Source organism: Numenius arquata, chromosome 8, assembly GCF_964106895.1.
Source record: "Numenius arquata chromosome 8, bNumArq3.hap1.1, whole genome shotgun sequence".
NCBI classification, from domain to species: domain Eukaryota; kingdom Metazoa; phylum Chordata; class Aves; order Charadriiformes; family Scolopacidae; genus Numenius; species Numenius arquata.
In genome coordinates, this window is record NC_133583.1 from 31,567,229 (window position 1) to 31,584,896 (window position 17,668).

At 42.7% G+C, this 17,668-nt stretch overlaps 1 protein-coding gene across 2 annotated transcripts in view; it reads left to right on the plus strand.

Moving 5' to 3' along the window:
• The window catches only part of RASAL2 (RAS protein activator like 2), a 133,756-nt gene that overhangs the window by 91,585 nt on the left and 24,503 nt on the right, over positions 1-17,668 (plus strand). For both annotated transcript variants that reach the window (XM_074151239.1, XM_074151240.1), the window contains 4 exons: positions 9,359-9,512; positions 11,140-11,238; positions 12,059-12,613; positions 15,085-15,229. In XM_074151239.1, the coding sequence (XP_074007340.1) occupies positions 9,359-9,512; positions 11,140-11,238; positions 12,059-12,613; positions 15,085-15,229 (953 nt within the window). The remainder of the gene's footprint in view (positions 1-9,358; positions 9,513-11,139; positions 11,239-12,058; positions 12,614-15,084; positions 15,230-17,668) is intronic.

Here is a 17,668-nt window from a genome sequence, read left to right on the forward strand (position 1 = left end):
CTATTTGTAAAGTCTCTTGATTGTTTTCATGAAACATTACTGTGTGTTACATTACACAGTAGCCCAGCAGGAGAACTAGACTGAGTGAAAAATAGGTTGCCCTGTACTTAAGGCCACGGCAGGCTTCTGCAATTTTACATTGTTTAGTGCATTTTCCCTTCTCCTTTAGCTGAGTTGAATTCATTAGTTGTATCTCCCATGCTGTGCTGCTTCAATCAATGGCGCTATCTTCTTCATCCAAAAAGCAGCATCATAAAATCATGGAGATAGCATGGCTTCGGGTGTTAGAGGTCTTCATAACTTCAGGAGTTACAGAGAAGACTATGATGTGGCTAACGACGACTAGCAATGTGGATGATGTTGCTCCTATAGTCATAGTAATGTCCACCCAGTCTGTTTTGAGTCAAGTTTTGTTATAAATCCCTATTTTCAGGGAGTTGCAACATGGCTATAGAAAGCAACTCAGTGAGCATAAGCATGTTAAATAATGCCACCATGTGATAAAGTACCTGTTATTTTTACCGTTGTTTGTAAGTAACTTTGCTTGAAGTTTTGTAATGCAAAAATCCCTTTGCCTTAAATAACGTATTTGTCTTTACTCAACTTGGTACTCGTGGTAAATCTGGACTGATGATACTTCCTTTTGCAGTCTAAGGGAAATGCTGTCGTTCTGGGAAAGCCAATAAATTTAGCTTTGGTTTGAGACACGGTATTATACAAAGCAAAGCCACCTTGTCTTTAAAACCAGATTCCCCTCTGCTCCCTGCCAGTGTGGGCCTGAATTGTCAACCAGACCTGAATGAGATGTGGCTTTTCTCTGGTTGCTTGCAAAGCATAAAATCCAATGCATGCGGTGATGGCATTAGGCATAGCTGGTCTGTTCTGTCAGTCCTCTCAAGGCTCCTTGGCATGGATTTAAAAAGGAGGATCTGGGAGCAAATGAACTGAGAAGTTCCAGTGGAGGTTTGGGGGACAGACCCTTGGCAGGCCAATGGTGTGCAGGATGTTAAACAGGGACAACCTGGTCGTTGCTCTTTACTTTTGATCTGGTCACCCTCCTCCTTTGGCCTGCTCCACTAGCCTTATAGCAATGTGTCTTGCGTCTGTAGGGCAGGAGACAGGACAGTGTTTTGGGGGTCTTGTGACTCGATGCGGTCGCTTGCTACTAATGGAATGAAGCATTTTTGATAACCAGCCCATGTGATCTTCCTCCTTTCAGAGGTATGTGTGCTGAAGTGAACAGAGAGCACAGTTTGGAGGCAGGGGAGATCATTTGAGAGTAGCCAAGCTATGTGGAAAAGAAGCTGAGCTGGAGTTTATTTGGAGATAAATTTTTGCAGAAATTAGTATTGTGGTTCAAAAGCATGAGCATCACCTCAAGCTGGTTGAAGCCTCGTGCTGCAGGTGAGGGTCACAAGTTGCTGATATGCTTTCTTTCCAAAAAGAACTTGACAGCACTACTCAACCTTGTTGTTACCTTTTGTTGAAAAGATTGATGGTTTAATGCTGTTTCTTTTTGCATTTGTGGTCTAATCAGACAGTGCACTGATTGAATATACCAACTTTGAAAGTTTATGGTTAGGGATACTACTTTTCTAATGGTATTTTATACGTAAAACCATAAAGGAAATTAGGTTCCACTGTAAAGTGAAATTTGCTAATGATTTCTCCCTTCCCTCACAATATATTTCACTCTGTATCTAAGGGTGCCTGAAAAATGCGATTGGTGGGTAGAATAGCAGGAAAAACGACTTGGAAACCATGTGGGAATGAGGCACTGAAGATGAGGAACAGATTAGTATACTGGGAGGAGATGGGCTGGAGGAAAAAAGGAGGCTAAAAAGATTGATTTGTGTTTAGAATTATGCTGTTCAGGATTTTTTCCAATGGGACAAATCAGGGACAACTGTTTCTGCGTGAAAGAAGATAACACATAGCAGCTGACTTAATTCATGGGAGGGAATTGCCATTCTCTCACCTTCTGCTCTCCCTGCTTTCTTTGTGAGTCTTGATCTGTTGCAGTAAAAACTTTTCTGTCCTACCCCGGTGAGTCAGCCCTTTCCCATTTTAAGCAGGTGGTGTTAGGTTATGTCATGGAGTTATACAGGTTTTCAGGGCCAGGCTGGCTGATAGCATCTACCTTTTCTTGCTCTGACAAATATAGGAGCCTTGTCTTCAGAGAAAGTATCATATAGCTTTATAAATTAAAACCCTACAAGGATTAGAAGGAAGTACAGGCTGCTGTCGTGTTGCTTTTCTCGTGCTTTTGAGGTGTTTGGGTCCTGTTAAGAAACAGGAGATGTTTATAGATAAATACCTATAAAATTAAAATGAAAGAAGATTAGTTATCCCAGTGCACATCAAGGTTTGGGATACTGTAACACTACATGCCATTCCAGATGGTGACAGAGGATTGGGATACTGTAACACTGCATACCATTCCAGATGGTGACAGGATGGGTGCTGTCTGTTCAGAGTTGATTTAAAATAGAAGGATTCGGGAATGCTGTAGGACAAGAGATCAGCAATTGGCCAACCCAGTGTGACTGGGTTAGTGGATGGGAAGAGGAGGGGAGAGAGCTGTGCTGCCCCTCCAGAAATGAGCCCACCATGGGTGAGCATCCAAGTGCCCTGTGTGAATCCATGACCTCTCAGTCTGTATCACTTCTATTGCTCTAGGTTCAGGTTGTTTGCTGAGTGGTCTCTTTTACTTGAAAACTCATGGTTTGTCTTCATAAGGCACTAACATGAGAACCCTTAGATTCTGCTTGGTTGTGGCCTGTGCCAGATGTGAATGTCAGAGGTGTGACCAGTCCAGCATCTCACCAGGTTATCAACAGCTCTCACCATGAGGCTCTCTGGCACTGTGTTACCATATCATCTTTCACAGCTTTTCCAGCCTGTTTCCCACTGCATTCTTTGAGCTCTTCAACCCACACATTTGTCTCTAACATTTTCTCAGTGTCAGTAATATATAAAACGTGAAAAAGCATGAGAAAAGATTTAAGGAAAATTACATTTGGAAGGAGACACCAAGTATTTTCAATTTGCGGCCAGGAATTAGAGGGTATTTCCAAGTGGACCAACAGTTCTCACCTCAGTTTTGTTTATGGTGAGGGAGCGAAAATGGTTGAGACTGGCTGCATATGGTCTCAGCGACTGCAGTAAAGCTCTGCGGACAGCTGGGAGGGTTTTGCCCTGTTGGGATTTACTGCCACGTGGGAATCCTCCTGCTTTACTAAAAGTCATTTTATGGCATTATCAGATAGTTGTAGACGAGCGCAGGATCTGTTGTGTGCTTGCTCGGAATGGGTTCTGGCAGGGTGCAGGGAAGCGAGTAGCCATGGCTCTGGGGTTCATGGTGAAACGGTATCGCTGCTCAAACGACAGCTTTTTCTACTTTCGGTGAGTTCTTGCTCCTCCCTCCCGGTTTCTTTGCAGTATGAAAATAGCACAGATCATATAAATAATAGAAGCAAATCTTGCAGTATTTTTCATATTCATTCATTCATTCTAATTTAATGCCAGTTTTCAAGAAAAGGTGGGTGATTTTTATCCTGATTTAGACATAAGGATAAAAATCCGTGTTACACAATGTGTTATTAAGGCTTGACTCAGAGCGTGTATTCATTCAACGTATCTGTTTCTATCTGCATACTGGAGTATGAGGAAAGGGAGGAGCGGTTTGTTTCTGGAGAGACATCTCACTCCTGTTTTGGTGAATGTATTTCTTTCAGTCAGGTTTTTTCAATCCTCATGCAGTTTTGTTTGTTTTCCAGTGAAAACTGAACAAGACCTCAATGTTAAGCCTATTGTCTCAAACCTTCACCTTGGTGCCAGCCCGCTCTGTCACACCTGCAAGCTCAATTGACCCCTTTATAAAAACATACTTCTTAATGGCTGATGCTTTTCTGTGAAGCCTGGGCTCCTCCACATAGCATTCACCTATAAATCGCTTAGCGGTGGAACGAAATTGAATCGGTTAAGCATCTCTGGTCCAGCAACACAAAAGAATTTGAACCATTAATAGCAGAGAATAAGGTTGCAGTGGAGTGAGGAGAATGGTACCACTGTGAAATTCAGCAGCCTGTTTGGCTGTGCCGTATGAGGTGTCTGTTAGACAAGCTGGGATCTGTAGGGAGAGCAGGCAGGCAGGGAAGGGCTTTGCAAATCCAGGATTCAAACAATGAGGCTTTGGGTAGGGCCTTGCAAGAAAAGACCAGAATCTCAATGGAAGGCTAAAGCAATAGGCTCAGAAAAAGTCAGCGTTTAATTGCAGCTGAGTAGAACTTGCATCTAAATAAGTTACCCAAAGTTTCTGATTTAAAAAAATAATATTAATAATGAAACTGGTTAGACTTGTAGAATTGTTGATCAAGCAATAGGATGTTCTGCTAATTGGCAGTTGGAAAATGAAGCGGGGTGTGGTGCCGACAAAATGAACGCTTGCACGGAGAAACCTGATGCTGCAGCACTGGTAAGAGCGCACCTCTATTGCAGATGGTGTTGCCGACGTTAGGGTCCAGTTCAGCAGGGCTGGGATTTTGAATAAGCAGCGCTGAGCAGAAAGTTCACTGCATTACAGTCCGAGCTCTCTCCTGTGACTTTGCGAGTGGCTAAGTATTGAATTCAGCTTTCTGATCTCGGGGAGTGTCTCTAAACACCACGGGTATTGTGCTGGAATTATTTGAAGCATGCAGACGGACAGCTTCACGTAAGACCAGCGGAGACGTGGCTTTAGCCAGGTGCTTGGGCTGAACTAAAAACTCTTTTCAGAATTCTTTGCCTTCACACCTCCTTGGTAAAGGAAACAGATTATGGGATTCTGTTCCTTGGTAGTTCATTTCTATACATTTGTTTTTTATCTTTTGGATTATTGATGTCCACAGGCTTGTTTTCCAAACAATATAGTGCTCTCCCTGGTAAGCTCAGTAATTGAAGGTCTTTTGTGCTTTGTAGGTTGGCTTTTAAATAGGTCAAAATCAGCAGGAGAGCTTCATAACCAGAGCAATTAGGATTTTAACCCTTTAGCCTACATGCCTTATAGACAGTAGAATATAATAGAAGTTGACTAATAGGCTGCTGTGTGCCATGAGCGGCCACTGAAAGCCAGAGGTTTCTAGTTCCTGGCTTACAAATGAGATCTTCCTGTAGTGGAAAATTACTGAATTATGGTGTGCAAAGAGAGAGGGTCAGCTTGGGGTTGGGCCAGCAAGATGGTTTTGTTGAAGAGATCTTTTTCAGTAGCAGTCGCATGCTGCTGCCAGGTCAGTGGTTTGGGGCATTGGCTGGGCTCTGATTTAGAAGGAAATTATACAGCTCTAAAGGCTAGTACTCCAAAGCATGTGAAAAGAGGTGAGAAGTGTAGATTATTCCTTGATGTGCTCCTTCTCCACCTGCTTTTCCTACTGGAAAGAAATTATGGAGAATACCTATGTAAGAATTGTGTGGTGCTGCTGGTGACTATTTTTTCTGAACTCGTATGTTGATCCTTTGCGATCTTTTTGTTGTGTGCAGTAGTAGATAGAAAAAGCAGCAGGAAAAAAAGTTGATCATCAGAGGTTAATTATAATTTAAAACAGGATTTGTGTTGTTAATGGAGCTGTTTAGCAGAAACAGATTTGTACAAACAACCCTTCCCCCACCTTTTGCATGTGCGATCTTCCTGTTTACAGTAATCTGCTTCTCTGGGATTACCTCTCTCTTAACAGAGACTCTAAGCAATACTCATTTTACCAGTAGCTTCCTACCTAATACAGGAAAGACTCTGCTAATCCAGCCCCTTTGCTGGACGTTGGCAAGTAAGTTAGAGGCATCAGTTTATTAACTGTGCCTCTGTGCAAAAGGGAAGCCAGCGAGCAATTATCCTTCATTGTTACTTACAGCTTCAGAATATCAGATGAGGCTTTGAAGTGGCAGAGAACTATTATTTCTGTATAATTATTGCCTATATTGACTGGGATGCTGTTGATATAGGCACAAGTCAATGATTTGCTTTGCAGATCTATCAATAGATGAAATGTATACCATGGTGCTTACAAATGCTTGTGCTTGTGTTTGTAAATGCGTGTGGCTGCATCTAACCAACAACTTTACGACATTGCCGTGGTGTTTGTGGAAGATAAAGTGCCAATTCTAAGCCACTTAATCAGTTTATTGAGCTATTTTAAATATGGTAACTGCAAGGGATTGCTAGAACAGATAGACATTCCGCTGCCCCTGTAACCTGAGTCAACAAAACTAACCGTGCTCCAGGTGACCTGCAACAAAACAGAATGTTCAAAACTAGCGATTTAGAGGAGCAATGAAGCAGAATAGATGCTACTGAAAGACTTAACTTGTGAGATGGATGTACCTGCCTCTGCCCTCACTCTGTCCCCAAAGGCTGTTCAGAGGCATTCTTGGAAGATGCCTTGCTCTCTCCAGTCTTTAACTGTCCGGGTCTCGTTAAACTCATTGTAGGAAAAGAAGAGGAGGGACTTCTTTCTTTCTGGAAAGGTCACCTTTGCCGCGTATCCCCATGCCTGCTGCTGCTCCTGGCTGCCGCCCCCCCCTAATCTCCTTACAGGATGCTGCACCATGGCAACACGCACCCAGGAGCCTCTTCGTGTCACCCGCGGGGCCAGGTGGGAGCTCAGCCGACGAGGAGAGAGATTTCTTTACCACTGCGGCTGTGACTTTTCTTCTTGTCCCAGCGTATCTGCCTGGCACGATGCTCGTCTGAAATTTGTAACCTAAGGCTTGAGGAAGAACTCCTCTTGGACTTTTGTGCCTTTGTCCCTCTTCCGGCAGGATTTATTGTCTGAGATGTAGCCCAGAGAATGAAGTTTGAAAGGAAGGGCTGTGACATGTGGCACCGCTATGATTTGGGGATGCACTGCTAAGTGGCTGTATGATTGTTTCATGTAGGTGTGCTTGATTTGTCTTATTGCAAGTGCAGCCTGTGCTTAAGTGGGATTTGTAAAATCTCTTTTTGCTTCTCCTTTATTTGGTAATTATTTTTTCTTTCCTTCCTCTTTGCCCTCTTTGTGACCGCTCCATGCTTTTCTTCTCTGACAAGGAGCTAAGGCTGGAGTTGGCTGCAGGCTCTCAGCCAGCTCCCCTGCATCATGCACTGAAGTACTTTGTTAGAACTGGAATTGATGAGAGTTTGGGATAGGGACAGAAGCCAAGTGACCTCAGCAGTGCTTTCTTGAGAGAAGAAATTAGAGGGGATTTTGCAGAGATGATATTAAAGTGGTGTATCGTGGTGTGTTTATTTTAGACTTGCCCTACCTTAACTGCAGCAAGTGTTCAATTATACATGGCTGAGGTTTTAGGTTTGCGTTGGTACAGCTGCTGCTGTAACCTGTTATAACAAAACATGCACAGAGCAGCCAACGCATTTGTACCAGTGCTGCTGGTTTGCATTTGAAATCAGTGTCTTTGTAATATCCCTCCGATGAAAGATTTTTGCTGCCTGCACCTAGGTCGTTCAATTTATTAAATGGGAACAAAGTTCTCCCTTACTGTTTAATAAATCTTATCAAATGAGAATCTACTAAAATACCTTCAGCGTTTCATTTTGTACAAAAGAGCAGTCAGATGAACTCTGCTTGTTGTTTTACGTGTATCCTTTGTGATATTCGAGTTTTTGTTAAGAACCCTTTAGAAGTACTGAAGACGCCTTTTCCAAATGTTGGTTTTCTTCCTTTCTGTTTCCCCGTAGGATTGCTCAAGGGTAGGAGGAATTTGATTTTGCTAAGATTACAAAATATGAGGATTTTTTTGTACCAGAGATGTGAGGGAAGTATATAAATACTACTTATTTTTTAAAATCAAGGAAGCTGTTAGAGGTAGCAGTGCTTTTCGCTCCTCCATAAATACATTTTTTAAACATTTTCCATTTGATACTGAGCCTTGATACTGGGAATTGAATAAAAGAGGAAAGCTGTGAGGACAAACAGGTGAGAAAGCATTGTTTCAGGGCATTCTGTATGTAATGTATAGAGAGCTGATGCCTTTCTACTTTCACATCTGTTCTTTGTGCTCAGCCACACTGGCTGGGTGTGCAACCAAATTTATGGACACACTTTCATGGATTGTTGAATAGGCATAGGTACCAGCATGAGTTTCGGTATCTTTAAAAAAAATCTAGACCTGCAAGGTAAACAGCTCCTTTTCTGCTAAGCTGGGACTTGGTGCTCTTCCTCCTTGTTGGTCATCTGTGAAGGCTTTGACTGAGTTCCAGCTAGAGGTAAAATAAGATGTGTGTATGCATCATGTTTGTCTTTTGAAGTAGAAATGCTAGTTATGCTTAAGTATCATATGACTTTATCGCAGAAGCTTATAGGCCAGGTGTCCGCTCGGAGTTAGAAGAACAGAGGTGAAGCCACTGTCACCTATAAACTGAGCATGTTTTACAGTGCTGTTTGACAGCAGAACTCCCTACTGTGCACAAATATTGCATTTAATTGAATCGGGAGAATAAAGTAAGTGTTGGAACGCATTTTATATTGTTGCTGTTAGTTGCAAAAAGCTACACCATAGTGGAGAGAAGGATATGTCTTTAAGCGGTATTCAAGAACTGGTGGGGACAAAGAGAAGACTGCCTTGATAAAAAGGTACTGTGAATTTGGGAGATGCCAGCTCTGGTGGAGCTCAAGGATTTACAGGACAGTCAACCGAAAAAGAAAAGCAGTATGTGTTAGAGGAGGTTAAAAAAGAATGGAGGTATGAAAAACAAACAAAAAAAGGAAACTATTAAAACTGGAAGAAGCAGCTGAAGAAGAAAATGCAAGATTTAAATGTAGGTAACAGACTTGAGCACTGTGAAGTGGGGAATAATTTGCATATTTGACTTCAGTGTAAAGGCTTTGTATGTTAAGAAAAATCAAGTGTTTTATGGGAGGATCGTCTGCTCCAGTGAGAGTAGCTATCATTCTGCATGGGTTTAGAGATTCAGAGATTGGTGTGCTTTTTGCTGTTAACACATAACATGTATCCAGTAATCTAGACAGTAGTAAATATTTTCAGTAATGTATATCCAAACCTATCTGTGGGGTTTCTTTAAATTTCAGCAGTTAAGTTCGGAACTTTTTGGTTTGCTGTTCTTTCACTGATGGCTCGGCACCTACAATTTCTAGCTCAGCACCTACAATTTCTGCATCAGTGGGAATGGAAATCCTGGGCTTGTATAGGTGGATTTTTCCTTAGGAGTCTGAGATTACTGGTCTAATGTTATTTTCATAAGGTTTACAGACTAATTGTAGAAATTGTCATGCATGAACACCAAGTTGCAGCTTTCTCTGGGATCTCGCCAACTCTTTTGGCAATTGTGAGAAAAATAATGTTTCCTTTCCCCCTTGTTTTCCTACAGGTCACGTGGACTGCCAAAGCTGAAAGAGTCCCGTTCCCATGAGTCTTTACTGAGCCCAGGCAGCGCCGTGGAGGCCCTGGATCTTGGGTCAGAAGAAAAAGTCTTTGTCAAACCACTACACAGCAGTATCCTTGGACAAGACTTCTGCTTTGAGGTAATGAACACTCTCCAAACACACAGCCGATTATATGCTGTCGGTCGGTCTGAACCCTCCCAGTAAGTATGCTGCTCTGTGACTCTGTAATTGGAGAACAGATCAGCAGCCGCTGCTATCCTGAGGTTTGGGTGGGGGCTGTCTAACCGGCATGCCATTTTGAAGTCCTTGAGGCTAATGGCATCAATCACTCAATGGAGAGAAATCTTTTTCAATTACTGTGTCTTCTGATTGCAAAATCTCTCTAATTTGATAAATATCTGAGCGTTTGTAGTTTGCATGCAAATGTACAGTTCAAACATACTATTGTTCGTAAGCTGTGTATTCATCCTCTCTAAATTCACTTAAAATTAAATTTAGAAAAATACCATAGCTGAGACGTGATTTCCAGTCAGAGCACCCTTCCATTAGCTGAGCCCATTCGCTGTTTGCTGAAGGAGAAGCTTCAGTAACTGCAGATGTGTCCATTGCACCGTGGAGCAGGATGCAAAGATCCTCTTGCTGTTTCAGCATGGGCTGCAGCGCAGCACCACGTGGCTCTTCGCTTTGCTTCAGGAGCAGGCTGTTTGTACGAGCGCAATCCTTACCTCGCAGGACCAACAGCATATTCATGGAAGGGGGGAAGGGGGTTGGACTAGATGATCTCCAGAGGTCCCTTCCAACCCCATGTGATTCTGTATGCTATTTGGATGTGTCTAAGGCCATAGTAATCTGTCGCGCAGGGGCGTGTGGCAGTCTGGCTTCAGCAGGATTAGTCAGATGTGTCTAAACTTCTGGAATAAAGATCTGTTTACAACCTGGAAAACTGCTCTGGCAGAAAACCAGCATATCAGGCCCTTCTCCCTCGGGATGTATCCAGCAACCGTTCCTGTGCGCTTCAGTCTCTTTCTTCTAGTTGGAAGCACTTTCCGGCTTGCTTAGGTTTGGGGAGTTGAGTGAAAAAACTGGCAACACCTTAGCTCTGAGGTTGTTGCCTCAAAGTGCTTTTTAATTGTGTGCACAAACGAATAGAAAATGAAGCTTGTCAGGCCACGTAAATGTGAAAGAAACCAAGGTGGTTCCCTCCTGCATGAAAGCGGAGTTGTGTATGGCATCTAGTGTCGGGGCCAGATCAGAGCACAACTCCTTCAGTTTGTTTTAGACTGTTGCTGGATATATGAACCCTTGCAAACATTTTCTGTTTCCTGAAGACACCATTTCCAGCGTGCCTTATATTAATACATTGTGAGTTCTGTCTGTCTTTACATTGTTAGTAACCAAATCATCTGCCTCTGGGACTTAATGGGGAAAACTGCAAGCATTTAGTAGCTATGGATCAACTAACAAGTGTTTTTTAAAAAAAAAATAACTAGTTGATTAAAGCCTTGTTTAAAAGTCTTTAAGGGGAGCTTCTTGTCCTCCTCACGTGTTTCTTTAGTTCTGTATTAATTTGAACCAACTTTCATTTCCTCTCTACATTTTGTGGGCCTTTTAATGTCTCTGCCTTCTAGGGTCCCATATTGTTTTCCTGCTTTTTTCATATTTGCTTTGTTGCTCAAGCATTGCTTTTCTTCTTCCTTGCTTTTTGGCAGCCTCTTACATGTCTCCTAGGCTTGCCTGAACTCAGCCTGTCGTTTCTATGTTCCAGGTAACCTATTCCAGTGGCAGTAAATGCTTCAGTTGTTCCTCTGCAGCAGAGAGGGACAAGTGGATGGAAAACCTACGCAGAACAGTGCAACCGAATAAGGTAATAGAAACTGTGGAAATAAGATTACCAGGGGAATGGAGGTGGTATGATTGGATTTTAGTCCAGTGTACCAGGGCTTCCCACAGATGCATCCTCAATTAATTTAGTCTGGGGAGAAGTCGGCTCATCAGTGTATCAAAAGCTGCTGTGTACCATTCTTGTAAGTGCAGTAGGTCAAACCTTTAATGAATAAATACATGTTGGCGTACTTCCTGATCTCTGCCCCAGTGCCTGCTTATGATGTTTTAGACTGGATTTCTGATACCGTGCGCCTCAGAAGAATGGTACGTGGCATCATAGGTTTCATGTTTTACTGTGGGGACACAGTTTGGGGGGGAGCTGGGAACAAAACAAAAGGAATTTGAGCCAGAGTGAGAAGGGGAGTTAAGTTATTGATCAGCTGGAAATACCTGATAAGTCACCTCCATAGCTGGCATACCACCTTTGAGGGGCAGGCTAATGGTGCTCTTGGAGTTATTCGCAGGAGTTGAACAATGCAGTGTGCCATGCCAGTCTAGTGGCTTTGGAGTGGCTCCTGTGCAGAGTGTTTGTTTTCTAAACCACTTCAAATATAGCTTTTGGAGAAGAAAAATATTCCAGTCCCCACCTTTGACATACAAAAGACAGCCCTTTGCCTCTACTTTAGAAAATGTCCGATTTTCTAGAGATTCTGATTCTGAAGATCAGAGAATTTGGTTCTGAATTATAACTCTGAACCCGCCTTGGATACCAAAGGCAGCCCTTTGCTGCTGCTTTAGCAAGACAAAATGTTCAATTTTTAGAGATTCTGAATCAAAACTGAGCTCTTTCTTCTGCACAGGACAACTGCCGTCGAGCTGAAAATGTGCTTCGTCTCTGGATCATTGAGGCAAAGGACCTGGCCCCCAAGAAGAAGTACTTCTGTGAGCTGTGCCTTGATGACACTCTCTTTGCCCGCACCACCAGCAAAACAAAAGCTGATAACATTTTCTGGGGAGAGCACTTTGAGTTCTATGGTCTCCCACCTCTTCACAGCATCACAGTTCACATCTACAAGGATGTGGAGAAGAAGAAGAAAAAGGACAAGAACAATTATGTAGGACTGGTCAACATTCCCATGGCCAGTGTAACTGGTCGCCAGTTTGTGGAAAAATGGTACCCAGTCAGCACACCTACACCCAACAAAGGGAAATCAGGGGGACCTTCCATTCGGATAAAGTCCCGTTATCAAACCATCACCATCTTGCCCATGGAGCAATACAAAGAATTTGCAGAGTTTGTTACCAGCAATTACACCATGCTGTGTTCCGTGCTGGAACCTGTGATCAGCGTCAGGAATAAGGAAGAGATGGCTTGTGCTTTGGTGCACATTCTTCAGAGCACTGGGAGAGCTAAGGTAAGGACAGGTGACTCCTGTCAAAACAACTCCCTCTCGCTGCTGATAGTTGATATCTTTTCAGCTAGAAACTAGGAAGCCCATGATCATAAGCAACAGCAGAAGTTGCCCTATGGAGCAAGGCTGAGAAAAGGGTCTCAAAGGTATTTGAAAAGACTTGGGCAATTGCATCTATCAGGAAGGCCTGTAGATAGGCACACTACGAACAATGATTAAAGAGTTGATACAAGGATCAAAGATACTGTGTACAAAGTATTAAGTGGGAGGACTATATAACTTCATGTTATTCTGAAAAGTTAGGGCCTGCCTTTGAGTGTTCAGGAACCTTTTCTGCATCTCTAAAATCATGATACAGGATAAGAGATAATAAGCAAGAGATAAGAGGTTAGTAAACTGGAGAATTACCTCTATAAATAAGGCTCTGGTGAGCAGCAGGGTGCCATTGTTGATTCAGTGCTAAGTCAGCTAATCAATGCTAACATTGATTTGGCCAGCGTTTGAACAACCATTTGGAGAATCCATACTCGGTTAATGGTGATCCCACCTGCCCCAAGGATGTTATTAGAACTTCTGGGTGCACACTGATGGTTCTCTGTGAGGTAGCAATTGGAGTGAGCATCAGTTTCTTCGAATAGATTGTGGGAGAATATTCTGTGGGTCTTGGTAAATTCTGAGACGCATTAACAAGCATTGATTTATCTGGACGCTGCCTGATAAGTGGGGGTGTGAGTAGTACCGTGCTGTAGTCGGCTTCTTTTGGTAATACCAGCTAGAGCACATTAAGTATGACCAAACACAAGTTAGAGGGTTAGAGATGTGGAACGATGGCTGTAAGCAACTTCCAAGGGACAGCCTAATTTAACTGTTCCAACAAAGGTCCTTTTATGTTTGCGTAATCCTGTGCCACTCTCTACTGTTCTCCCCTTGACATACGTCTTGGAAAGGCCAGTGCTCTGTGACAGTGTGTGATAGGGACTCATTCCTTACCACGTTGTTTGTCTGATCAAAAGAAGCCGGTAGCTGGGATAGCTTCTGTAGGCTTGTGTTGAAATCTCGATGGAAAACAGCCTCTGGATTCCTGCAGTGCTTGCTGCAACAGGTAGATAAGTTAGTGTTATAACTTTACTTTGCCTTCCTAGTGCCTAAATGTTTGAACCTCTATTGACTGGAAGTGTTGAGCACCTTAGGCTGCCGTAACCTAAAGCTACTAAGAGGGTATGTTTCCAGTTCACACTATGTTGGTGGTGATGCAGTTGGATGTTCCCAGTTTCACAGAATCACAGAATTGTCAGAGTTGGAAGGGACCTCTAGAGATCATCTAGTCCAACTTCCCTGCTAAAGCAGGATTGCCCAGAGCACATCACCAGGACTGCATCAAGGCGAAAATAATTCTCTCAGATTTTGCTGAAAAGAAACAGCAATAATGGATTGAAAACCAAGAGTACTAAATGTATTTTTGATCTATATTTATCATAAATAATTTGTTCCACATATTTTACACTCGCATGCTAGCAATGCATTATGGCTTTTGTAGTTAATGGGGTTATGAAACCTTACTAAAGCACTCTTTGAACTGTTTGGAGGATGTTGCTGTTCGCAGCAGAACCAGCAAGTCAGTTATCACTCAGCCCTAATTCAGGATGGTGCTCTGTTTTGAGGCTTGGGGGGTTCTTTTTTTTTTGGAACAGTTTAAAAAAAAAAAAGAGAGAGAAAGGAGAAATATGCTTCCTCTCCTGGAGAACTTTATTGTGGCTGAAATTGGATCTTGCAAAATACCAAGTATTTCTTGTGAAATGCTGAGTGTCCTTGACTCGCATAAAGTTATCACTTCAGGAAATAAGCATTACTGTGGAATTAGAGCCTCTATCAAGAGGTTATTCACTGTATCAAGACTTGCTGATTGTTCCTGCCTGGGCATTTGAATACAGTTCCAGTTAAGCCATATAGATTAACTTTTTCCCCATATCCTGAACCACTTCCGGTTTGTGAATTTAATTGATGTAAGCCAGTCATCTTATTTAAATTTCACTAAGCTGTAAGAACTTTTGCCTAACTTCTATCTTGGATTTTTAAATCCAAGTTTGTATGTAATATTGAGTATTAAAAGATAAATTTATCACAGTTTCTTTCAGCAGACAAAGCCACTGATAGATGAACTGGTGAGGGTTTCTGTTTAGGATCTAAACTGAAACACAAACTTGGCTGTAAAGGTTTTCTTTTAGAGACTTTTGCTTCTCGTTTTACAGTTTGTGATCTGTATCATTTTATAAATATAATAAACCCAAGAGGAGCCCTACCTATTTCCTTGGCCCATACTACATGGGGCATCTGCACCCTGTGTCTCAAGCTGGGCGATTATTTCAATAATCCTCTGGCTCCTCTGTTTATCCTTCCTCCTTGGCTTCTGCAATTATCCCGGCATGACTGAGTCTGGTTAAAATAACCTCTTGCCGTTTGACCTTTTTCTTCAGGACTTCTTGACGGATTTGGTGATGTCTGAGGTAGATCGTTGTGGGGAGCATGATGTCTTGATCTTCAGGGAGAACACGCTTGCTACCAAAGCTATTGAGGAATACCTAAAGTTGGTAGGGCAGAAGTATCTTCATGATGCACTAGGTAAGAAAATGCCTGTCTGGATTGCAAGGGCTAACCCTGCACTGGCTGCAACATAACTGAAACCTCATGCATCTAGGAATGTGGGATGGGAAGGAACTGCCTCAGTACTGAGCCCAGGTGTCTCGTATCCAGATAGCAAAATATATGCTGTCTTACCCTTGCTGTCCTTCCTCCACACAGAGGAAGATGCTCTTTGGTGCCTGCAGGAGTAGCACCTAAGGCAGGCAAACTTGATTTGTTATAGCTGAGTCCCTCTTAAAGCTTTTATCACTATAGTATGTTTTTCTGGGTAACTTCTTTTGTGTCTCTAGTTGTGATGAAGAGGTATAATACTGTAATGATTTGTGGGCAACGGTGTTTGTTCCATCTGATATATGAACAGGCTTAAAAAAGGGATTTTGATACATTGTTTAACAGCAGAAATTAAGAGCAATACCTCGTGTTGTGGTGTCAGCAGTGAATCTGGTATCGTGTGCGACCCAATTAGGTGGAGATTTCAGAAAGGGTTAATGAATGTGAAGCATATATTTCACTAATCTCCTTTTATGCTGAAGAAGCTCCTGCACTCCCTTTAGGCTGAAGTGCCACCACCTAGGGGGTTAGATATACGCAGGGGTATCTGGTTGTCAACCAAAGTTCCCATCCACAAGTCCATATTGCTGGGATGTCTCCAGTCAGTCTCTTTCACTTGCTGTTGTAGTTAACAGCAAATGTTAGCCGTGGTGTTAACAAGTGTTAAGCATGAGATGCTTGGGTTGAATGCAGGTAATACGAGAAAATTCATTTCCACATGCCTCAGCTGCAACTACTGGTAATGCTGGCCCGTTCCAGAGCGACCCTTGGACTTTCTCAGCCCTTACCTTTGCCGTGGAGCAATTAATTCATAAACATTCATGTTAACCTTCTAAACTGGTACCTTGCCCCAACAGAAATCCTTAGACAAACATGGCCAGAGGGAGTGGGGCTGCAGGGCTACTGAGGAGCAGTACAGGGCGGGAGATCGAGATGCAGACTGTCTAGGGAGCCTCCTGCCATGTTTATCCAAAGTGCTCTTTGTTCACCATCTCATTAAAACTGCCTGGGCAGCCTGTGGCGTCCTCCTCCATTCCCCCCATGGGGTCTTAACGTCCATGGTTACATGCCAGGGTGGATTGTAATAGTTGTATTATTGTCCCCTCTCCACAAAAAGGTTCTGCTCTAGTCATAAGCCACTGCCTGGCTGGGAATTACTGTCCATGCAACTAATATTGCAATAAAGAGGACCGAAAACATGCATACTTTTCTCTGAAGAAACTCACAGCCTCACTACAGCTGGCTTTTACCAACTCCACACGATCTCTGGTATCCACAGTTGCACAATGAGCCACCCATCCCCCTGTTGCTTCTTGGATGAAGAAAGCTTTGGAAATTGATACAAGAGAAACATGATCACACCAAAGCCCAGTCCCACACCACATCCTTTCACAAAAAAAAAAAAAAAAAAAGGGCAGCAGCTTGCTTTCCCAGCAGTCTTGCTTGTCCTCAGCAGTCCCAGACGCTGGCGAGTCATCAAGGAGATGTTTGGCTAAATTAGTGCTCCAAGGGTCAGTATAGTCTGGTCTGTGATTATACGCGTTTTGGCCATTTCTTAAGTGTAATAAGCCTGTTCTGGTAGTCTTATTCTCATGGGTGGAACCGCTGTGCGCAAGTCACAGCCCTAGGCTCTTGCTTGGTATGGAGTAATAAGCAGCATAATACTTTGTACTATGCTTTTCAGCAGACTGAATGATCAGCCGTGGGACAAGTATATTACATTTGACTGCAAGCCCCTTAATGTGCAGTAATTACATAAAAATATTTTAAAATTAATGACTTCCAATACATCATTTAGAGCACTGGTGTTGAGTGATAAAATTGTAAATCACAGACATGAGAGATGGAAAATCTCACCCCAAGGTCATCTAGCCTGTCTGTAGCCCAGGGCAAGATTGCTCATGACAATATAGCTATCTAATTCTTTGTCAAGTTTTAAATGTCGTTTTGCTCAGATGCCATGTTCTTTGAAAGGATTAACAACATTACGCTTGGTGTTAGCTATTTAGTACATCTGTAAGAGCATCTTAATATATGATTAAGGCAGGGTCTTGTGGACCACAAAGAGTAAATTTCATATGTGTTTAAGGAAAAAAAAATTATTCAGTAAGCAAGAGATAAAACAGAATTTGCTCAATAGAAGATGCCGGGAGTTTTGCAAGTGATCTAGATGCCCTCAGCAGAAATTTTTTGGACCTTCCCAAAAAAAGCTTAAGAAAATGTTCTGCCTGCTTTGCTTGCAAGAACGCTGCTGACTTGAGATTTGGGGAACGGGATTGGGAGGTGTTTAAGAGTTTTTGTGAAAACAAAGACAAAAAAACCAACCCCCTTTGCACAAACAAGCCTTGTGGCATTAGCTTGGGGCCA